The sequence below is a fragment of the Vipera berus genome (genome assembly GCF_964194415.1).
Source record: "Vipera berus genome assembly, chromosome: 1".
Taxonomy (NCBI): Eukaryota; Metazoa; Chordata; class Lepidosauria; order Squamata; family Viperidae; genus Vipera; species Vipera berus.
This window is the reverse complement of record NC_138202.1, coordinates 69,062,769-69,072,934: the sequence shown is the minus strand read 5'-3', so window position 1 is coordinate 69,072,934 and position 10,166 is coordinate 69,062,769. Positions and strand designations below refer to the sequence as shown.

Sequence of the window (10,166 nt, the reverse complement as noted above, 5' to 3'; positions counted from 1 at the left end):
TCCTGATTCTCTGACCTTTTGTCTCTGCAAACTGCAGAATGGGCCAAACCTATGGAAGACTCAGCATAAAAATACAATCACTGACTGGATACTCTGACTTCCTTCATATCTATGTGGCAGCACTCTAGCCTCAAATTAACCAAGATGATTACTTCAAAAGGCTAAGGAAAAGAGGGAGGGAACTACGGTATGTTTCTGGAATTCAGAGAGGGGTGTGGTCATGAATCATGTTTTTAAACACCTTCTTGTCTCCTTCAGTCAGGAGACTGTCAGTTGTAGGTTCTATCACTGTTTCCCATTCCCAGCTCCTGGAGTGAATTATATGCTACTGATACTACCATGGGAGCAAATTACAGTTCATTTGAGGTAAGAAAATCTTTTTAGAGATTTGCTTTTGTCTCTACTGTTTTAGAGACGTTATATAATATATTTATGCTTTTTCCCCATTGAAAAGTCAGATAGAATAAATAGAAATCCCTACATACACAATACAGAACAATAGAGTTGGAAGGGACTTTGGAGATCATCTAATCCAACCTCCTGCTCAAGCAGGACTCCCTATAGTATTCCAGACAAATGGCTGTCGAATCTCTTCTTAAAAACTTCCAGTGATGGCCTCCCCCAAGCAATATTAATGGGAAAATTTTGGTACTTATATGTAAGTACTTGAAAAATATCAAAGGAGTATTTGAAATTAGTGTTTTAAATACATGTATCTTGGTTTTTCTTTAGGGAGTAGTCAACCATCGAGAAGAGCCAGAAAAGGTATGTACAAAATGGATGACTGCTGAGTTGAAAATATTTTGCAGTTATTCTCATTTAATTTGAGAGAAAAATGCTTTGGAAAAAAGGAAATTTCTTTGAAAGGCATGGATTTTTGTGTTTATATAGAGCACGGCTTTTCAACCTTTTCACTCATTGTACCACTTTTAGGATATGGCAATATCCGAGTACCACCAGTCGCCTAGCAAGGTGTCAAAAACATGATGACCAAAAAAAGGAAAAAAGTGATGAAGTACAGGTAGTCCTCGACTTACAACAGTTCAGTTAGTGACTGTTCAAAGTTACAATGGCACTGAAAAAAGTGCCCCACAAGCCACAGCCAAGCAAGACACCTGCCTGCCCTCCCGGTGGCGCTCTTCCTCCTGTCCGAGGTTTTCATTGTTGTGAGCATTTCTGTTGAGGATTGGCAGCAGGGGTGGGGTGGGGTGGTGGTTTTTATTCCCCCCCTCTGCTGGGTGGTTGCAGCAGGTTTTCACATGACCCTGGGACACTGTGACTATCATAAATATGAATCAGTTGCCAAGCACCTGAATGTAAATCACAAGACCCTGGAGATGCTGCAACATTCCAGCTGATCGGTGCTTCTTCTGGCTCAGCAGAAGCACCAGGATCAGTGCCGCTTTCCAGCTGATTGGTGCTTCTTCATGGCTTAGCAGAAGCACCAGGATCAGCACCAAGCTCCAGCTGGAGCTTAGCGCTGACCCTGGCGCTTCCACTGAGCCCTGACAGCCCTGCAGCTCCAGCCATCTCTCACTCAGGCTTGTGTGGTGCTGCCACCAGTTCATCTCATTCCCCTCCCCTGCTACCACTTTTCTAGGATGGTTGCGTACCACCTGCCAGGTGCCAATGTACCATAGGTGGTACCCGTACCACTGGTTGAAAAGCCCTGATATAGAGGACAGTGGGTCCTGTGGATGTGACCTATCTTTCACTGAACAATTGACATCTTCACAAACATCCATTAAAGCTCAAGGCTAGAAGTTGTGAAGAAACTCCTCCCTCTGATCTTCTTCAGATCAGGAAGCACACATAGGCAGGAAGAGAACAGAGTGGCGCAGAACCATGAAATTCAGAAACAGCAGTAAAAGCAGCAGCTATAACAAAATCACAACAATAGTAAGATTATTTTGAAATTTCTACCAATCTTTTGAAATTCTCAGATGCTCTAAAGTAGGTAGAGTTGAAATTTTTAGTCCCATTTTTTGGTTAGGAGTTCAGGAGAATACAGTAGATGGGTGAATAGGGTCTCATAACCCTTTCAGATCATGAGCCACTAGCCCAAAGTAGGCTGATTTATAAATTATTACTGTTTATAGCAGTAGCATATGTCTTACAACAGGGGTCCCTGACTCCCGGTCTATGGCCCAGTGCCGGGCCGCAGCCCATTTGAAACTGGACCGAGGAAGTGGTGGGTGAGTGCATGTACATCCCCTCTTTCCCCTGCCACTGCCATTGTTGCCACCTCTGCCAGTCCATCGACCTGGAAAGGTTGGAGACTGCTGCCTTACAAGCTCCTTTCTTCTTTTTATTTCATTTTTCTTTTATTTAGAGGTGATTTTCATCCCCCTCTTTATATACTTTTTCTCATTCTCTTATTCTTGGCTTATTCCATGGACATGTGAGTATTTGTATCTTTGAGGCACAATGTACGCTTCATTGTATTTATGCACATATCCCACCTCTTCGCCTCTCCATTTTCAGATAAAGGGTTTGGTGCACAGGTGCAGAATGTGGTGTAGAACTGTATGGATGATGCCCGAACTGTTTTGAAATCTTGAGATACACCTTTGAAAATATATCCACTCAAATTTACCGTTATTATAGGGAGAAAAACATTTACATAGTTTTATATAAATAGCACATACCGTGGACCGAAATAGCAATAAAGTAATAAAACCATTAAAGCAGAGGTCCCCAACCTTTTGGGCACCAGGGATCGATTCCGTGTAGAGAGGTTTTTCTGTGGACTGGTGGGTGCATGGTTTTGTATGCTGCCTGCATCTCATGAATGGGGCTTTGCTTGTTTGTGCAGCCCAGTTGCTGGCATGCCAGGGCCCGGTACTGGTCCATGGACCCTGCATTAAAGAATAAGAAGAACATAGGCAAGTTTTGTTAGCATGTTGTGTTGGTCAGTTAACATGAATATGTGTTATCTAATTCTTCATCCTCCTTCCATTTTCAGTAACTTCATTTGATAGTGTCATTTTGCTTTATGTGGACAGTAAATATCAGTGCCTACTATTTGTAAGAATCTGCCATATTTGACATATCTGACATACTGAAATTCACAAGTGTCCATACATCCAAATTCCAATTAGCACTAACTCTGTGCTCACCTGCAATGTTAAACCATAACAGAGTGGCACATTGCCACTCAGTCACCCAGATGGAGTGAAGAGACAGCAAGCACACTCAAGTGCACTGCAGTATTCTGTGTTTCTATTAGAGTGCCAAGTACTTAATTTTTATCTTTTCTGCTTGTTTCCCTTGAAAGTCAGAATTTTATGTCCTTGGAACATTCCTTGACTTATTTTGCTTTGTCCATGTTGGAGTTTTTGCTGGTGCCAGCTGAAAGCACCTGCTACATGGTCATATATTGAATTAAACAACTGGTTAATAGTTCTCCCATTTAATTTTGCTTGAACCATCATTTCATTTCCTAATGGGATTTTGCAAAGCAGCTAAACTGGAAATTCATAGAGGTTGTGTCTTATAGTCCCAGGCTATAATTCCCAGGCTTAAATACCCAACATGATATTTGAGGGCATGATCCTCAACATATCTGGCAATGAACATTTCCCTTTGAATTAAACGTTAGATGCACCCAGGATTGCATCACAGACTTTTATATCTGTATATACATTCCCTATGACATGCTAGGAAAATTATATTTGTTGAATGTTGTTCTGTCACAAAGCTGTTTAAAAACAGAGAAAAGTCATTTCCACATATATAATTGATACAGATTTACAGGCTTTGTTTTGTCACCCTTGGTGCTGCTGTAAGATGTTATAAATGTTATAAATGTTTGGATATAAATTTATTTACTATGGAAATCTCATTGGAATAAATAGAGCAATACAACTTTGTCTTCTGCTTCCAAGCAAGTTCTGGATCATATATTGCATGCTGATAAATTTAGCTTCTTGAGAAAATGTACTTTCTTGGCACTGCCCAACAAACCATTTCTGTATCTTTCACTTCAGAAGATTATTTTGGGGGAATATACTTTTTTTTCAGTTTAACGAACCTGGTCATGACTTTCATAAATTTGTAGTCTAATTAGATGATAATGAAGTTTCCCGTTTAAATCCTTTTCCAGGCTGTCATTCCATTTGACTTGGCACCTTTGTTTTGTTATTTGATGAGTCAAGGTCATGATTTGCATTCAGCAAGAAGAGAAAATAGAGGCATATACAAGGTGTGGTTAAAAAAAGCACATGTGACAAACATAATAAACAGTGTGTGTCTTCTATATTATAACTGTGGCCATCATCTTGACTTTTTTATCACATCCTGTGGACATCTCTGAGAGAAGATGTAATGACATTGATTGCACTTATTTATTTTTCTGTTCATTTCTTTGTAATAGCCATTCTATCTTGAGATGATGGCAGTTGCAGACAGAAACATACAGGGAACACCAGATTAGAAAGACTGGTGAATTTTATATGTGCTGATTGAATCTCTTCAATTTGCTTTATGTCTAGCTTGCTGGTTATATAATTAATTCCACTCCTTTTTAAATTTCAATCTGTAGTATAAGGCATGCTGTTTTCCTTTTTATACTTTTAATTACCGGATTTTAAAGCTGAATTAATGTTAGTGAATCCCCTTTTTCAATCTGTTGTTTTCCAGAGGATGAGGTTGGTTGGTTAAAATAAGTTGATAATTGTTTTAATTTCCTCATTTTATAATATGGTTTTAAATTTTCAACAGATGGTAATGTGTTTTCTGAAACCAGAAGCAGATAATCCTCCTCTTTTAGCATTAAGCATTATTGAAGTTAATTAAACAAATATTTTCATTTCTTAATCTTGGACTTAACTTTGATTACATTATAGCCAGTAACTTGTAGCTGAAATATAATAGCCAAAAAGTCATCATTCTCATTTTCATTTTAAATCTTCTATTTTTCCCCATTTCTTTGGGATATCATTTACCCCATTGGCAACATATAGCATCTTTTAGGGTGATTACTGTGGCAAAATTACAATAGCGTGGACAGATTACATTAGAGGCTGGATGATGCAATGAAGAGACCCCAGACAGGAAATAGTTTTGGTCTTTCAAACTGGATTTTTGATAAATGTTGTACTTGATGTAAAATAACCATAACAGAAGGGTGGACAATATGTTGTTAAATCACTGTGAGTGGTGTGCTCTAGTGTTTTAAACAAAATAAATTACATATAGGCTAGTCTAAACTGTTTTGCTATTTGTTGATTTGGTTTGGGAGACTATAAATAGCTTTGATATGTTCTCTGAGCAGTTTCTGTGAATTTTTTGAAGTATTCTTTCTCTGACTGAGTTCATACACATTAAGCCATGGCACAGTTTATTCAAGTTTGTTTTAGTCTTACTAATCATTATCACTTATTGTAGGTGTGATTACCACCCAATATGGCTTATAAACCATGCCTTAACATGATGGAAGTATTTATCTACTTGTAGTTTAATCAACAAAGCACTGTTAAGCAAATCATGGGTTAGAGCAGGGGTGTCAAACTTGCAATGTCACGTGATGTGTTGTGACGTATTGTTACTTTTTCCCCATTGCCGGCAATGGGGTGGGCGTGGTTTCGCCATGACGCATCTGACCCACAGGCTGGCAGTTTGACACCCCTGGGTTAGAGTAATGTATGTGCCAGGTCATTTTGTGAGTAGTTGAAATGGAAGGGCAGAAATTTTAATTACTATTTTTCTCTTTTTTAAAAACAAAAAACTGTAATATTTGAATAATAAAATTACCTTAACCAATAACCACTGAATTACTGATTAATGGTTTATTTACTTCCAGATTCAGTGGCAAGGAGCATGTCCAAAAACCATTTTGTTATGTTTGATCTCTACCATGCTCTTGTCTCCATATTTTGTTTCCTTCCATCTCTTTGTGGGAAGAATTTACTCCACTACGTACTTGATTGTTCAGTCACCAAAAGTCTCTCTTCCTCCTGGCACATTTAGTACTATTGGTAGCCATACATAAGCAATGTGATACAACTTGACATAGAAGCTGATTCATACAGTAATTTTCATATATTTGGCTTTCCCCACGAGTCGGTTGGGGAATGCTAATTTCACCTTGTGAGTTCAGAATGGAATCATTTGATGTGATGTCTCATCATATCCTGGTCCAGCCCCAGTTTCCTAATATTCAGGATGTGTTTTGCTATAATCACTACCATACTGATTTCACAAGACCAGGGCACTTGGCCAGGCTTGGTACTGCATAGCAAGTTCGTCAAATTAACCTCTAGCCCACAGGATGGCAAACAATTTATTTTGTACAGATTGCTTTGCATACTTCAATCCAAGGGAAATCAGAATAGAACTGTGGCTGTTTTGCATCTGTAGGGGTTAGCATTTGTCCTGGAAATATTGCCATTTTTGTCCTAATAGTTGTTGCTGTGGGTTTGCTGCTGGCAGAATTATTTTTGGGCTCATAGATCAATAATATTTCAAAATGAGCAATTAATGTCCCTGATTTTGGGATGATGAAGGATTCTATATACATGTTCATATTAAACAGACCATTGGAAAAGCAGGAGAAAGGATATCTCCTTGTATATAAGATGATCGTAACTGATGAAACTATTTGCTGATCATTGTCATGCACAAACACCTAAAGAGATAGTTGGCATTCTGGTGTAAATACTATGTGAATGCTGGGTGTGGTCATATGCACACTCTCTTTTGCATGTGAGGACCACTCTCTGATGGTTTCTATTATGTAGCACTACCAAGAATATCTAATAATATTCATATTTATATGTCTCCCTCTAGTCCAACTCCATGTCTGGGTCTTTTGGCTGAATGTTCAAATTGCAGTTTTGCTAGTAGTTTTCTATGTTTTGGGGGGGAGGGGTTTTTTGGATAGAAATCCCATTACTGCATATCTCAAGCAGATACAATTTGATGACGTGCAGGCATCTTCATGGAGGCTGTGGGATGCAAGTTACAAAATATGTTTTATGATGTCATAAGGCAAACACTGCCCCTGAAGTCTTTGTGTGTACCCATAAAACAAGTTTAAGGAGAGACAGAGCTTATACCATGAAATTACATCACTTTTAGGAAAATTGTTAAGATGCCTGGCTCTTACCCCAGGCATTAGGGGACAATTGGGACTGAGAACTCTTTCGGTTATTCTGCTATATTCCTTCATCACCATTATGTCTTTTATATGTATATATTGTACATATTTTGTGTTATATAGTGTGTGGAGGGGAGTTGATTATTTTTTTAAAATGCTCTACTACACTAACCAGAATCACATTATTTGAACTGGGCAGCCTTATAAACCTTGTTAACAAAGAAATAATAACTATCTTGCTATTATTGTATTTAGGAACAGATGGCAATGTTACCAATGGAAAAAGTAATATATAATAGCAATAGCTCATTAGGAGATTTTTCCGGATGTAAATGCAATCCTAATAATCTCAGCAAGATGAACCCCCTTATCAAACAATACATTATTTTAATCAGGGAGATTCAGCTGCAAGCAATTTTGAAATATAATCCTGCTGGTCTGCTATGTTCATGGACAGGAAAATGCATCTTTAAAGCAGTGAACACTTAAGAAGGTGGCCTGTGTGCTTATTGGATGGATTTTAGCTCACCCCTTCCCTACTTAGCATGGTGCTGAAGAGTTGGCAGCACAAGCCACACAAGGAGTCTGAAAGGCAGAGCATAGAACATAGGGAAATGCTAGCAATTGATTCCCTTTTTATTTTAGTGAAATGGGGACAGGGATAATGATTTAGACTTGCTGGGGCAGCAGGACCAGGCACTCTGCTACTGATCTGCTTGAGGAATTCTTGGCCAGAAAGGCTGAGTGCTGATTGGCTAGTGGTTCTCTGCGAACTGTGTCCGACAAATGAAAAGGGCCTGTGCTTAGGCCATCTACACACCCAAATAAATATAAAAACAGTCCAAGCAACCTGGATCAATCTCAGAGACATTTTCAATGTATTGCTCTGACACAGATTTTATAGGGTCTTACCTTACCTGGAGAGGGCATGCAGCAACTCCTTAAACTCCCCCACATATTGAAATGCGATCTTTGAAAAGGATACCTTTGGCTTAATACATTATTGAGGAGTGCCTCGTGTCTAGTGTTATGCACTTGGGAAGACTTTTACCCCTCTAAACCTGAAGCCTACGTACTGTTTCTTCTCTGTCCCATTCATAGTTCTCCATATCTCCAAATCTAATCACAACATTGCTGATGTTTATGTGTTGTTATTTTATTAACAGAGGGAAGAAACTCCATTCAGACTCCTTACAGTTCGAATAATGAGAGCCAGAAATATACAGAAGGCAGACATACGTAAGTATCTCTGTGGTTCCTGGAACCCCCATAACTCTAGATAAACCATTTCCTGTCAGTGCACAGTACACATAAATTACATTGATGAGGATACCTAAACTTTATGGAGGAAAGCAGAAAACACAATTCATAGTATAATTTCTTTATACAGTAGCTGCCACATAATATTCAACATGTGTGTAGTTGTAATGAGCAACTCTTTTTTCTGTTGAAGGCAGTGTTCAGTCACAAGTAATTTATTGAAGATGCAAGAGGGTAAGAGAAGGGAGCAAATCCCTTCTCTTTTTCTCTCTAAAACTATCACCTTGTGCTATAATCATTTGGTCTAGGAATCACTCACATTAAATGACCAGAAGCCATGATCTTGCTTTCTCTATGGTGTTCACTTTATGCTTCTCTCATACCACTTACAAATCCTCTCTGTCACCTTCTTAGTTATGGAAAGCCTTTTTAAAATAAATTCTTGATTGATTTCTTTCAAATCAGACTCCATAATCTACAAGTTGTTTATGCAGTTTAGTGCATGTATGGGGAAGAGCTACACAAAAACAGCATAGGTCAGGCAGAATGTAGTGGGGTAGGGAATCAAAGCAAAGGATAATTGCTTTCAGAAAGTATATCTATATTGAGTTTGCTAAGTTGATTGTGGAAAATGCAAGCACTGGGGACATAGGTGTAGATCCATTTCTGCTTCAAAGGCTTGCACTGGGGACAGGACAGTTGGGTTGGACATTCTGTAGAATAGATGGAAAGATATTTCTTGGAGAGTCAATCCTTACTCATATTTTGAAAGTTCCTTTGTACTGAATTGTTGTTTGCTTTGTATTTTGAGTTTTCATGCTGTGTTACCTGCTCAGAACTCACTATTGCAATTTGGGTAGCCATCTAAATAAGTGAATAAACTTGGATGCCTGATCTATAACAACCCCATTTTAAAATGAAATAAAATACCAAATGAAAGTATATTAATCACAGAATTAGTTATTGGCACAAGCTAAAAGAACTGACTAATTATTTTAAACAAACTGAAAATGGAAGATGAATGAAAGTAGTATTTTCTCTTCCAATGTTTGTTACTGTTCTGGACTTGAGTAAACTGAACTGACAATAGAGTCAGCAGAATACAGAATAAACAGAGTTGGAAGGGATCTTGGAAGTGATATAGTGCAACCTCCTGCCCAAGGAGAAGAGCCTATACCAGGGGTGTCAAACTGTTGGCCTGCGGGCTGGATGCATCACTCAGAAGCCATTCCCACCCCCGCTCCAGCAAGGGGGAAAAAGTCGTGATACGTCGTGACAAGTCATGTGACGCAACGAGTTTGACACCCCTAGCCTATACCATTCTGGACAAATGACTGTCCAATCTCTTAAAAACCTCCAGTGTTGGAGCGCTCAAAGTTCTGGAGGCAAGTTGTTCCACTGAGTAATTATTCTCACTGTCAGGAAATTTCTCCTTAGTTCTAGGTTGATTCTCTCTTTGATAAGTTTCCACCAAGCCCTTAGGTGGTTTGGAGAATAGGTTGTCCCCTTCTTTGTGACAGCCTTTCAATAAACATCCTCACATGCAAATTATTTAGATTACACAGATTTAATGAGTACCTGGTTGAGGAAAGCTTTTAGGACTACATCTAGTGAGTCTTGGCAAGACAAGTAAATACAGAAAACTGTAATGCCCACAAGCCTCCTAGTAAGACGAGTTACAGTATTTGTAGATTTTTAGGGAACAATAGAACCTCAAGTCAATGCATAAGCCAAGGAGTGAAAGATTTGAAGCAGATCAAGGGGAAAAATATGGCAAAGTTATGGAATTCATTTCCGCATGTTACAG

General features: G+C 38.8%; 1 protein-coding gene across 1 annotated transcript in view; it reads left to right on the top strand.

The window, feature by feature from the left end:
- Window positions 1–339: 339 nt before the first annotated feature.
- LOC308666785 (cytosolic phospholipase A2 epsilon-like) overlaps window positions 340–10,166 on the top strand; it is a gene marked incomplete at both ends in the record, with an annotated part of 55,777 nt that continues 45,950 nt past the window's right edge. The window contains 3 exons of the mRNA XM_081325712.1: window positions 340–366; window positions 733–765; window positions 8,266–8,338. Of these exons, the coding sequence (XP_081181838.1) occupies window positions 340–366; window positions 733–765; window positions 8,266–8,338 (133 nt within the window). The remainder of the gene's footprint in view (window positions 367–732; window positions 766–8,265; window positions 8,339–10,166) is intronic.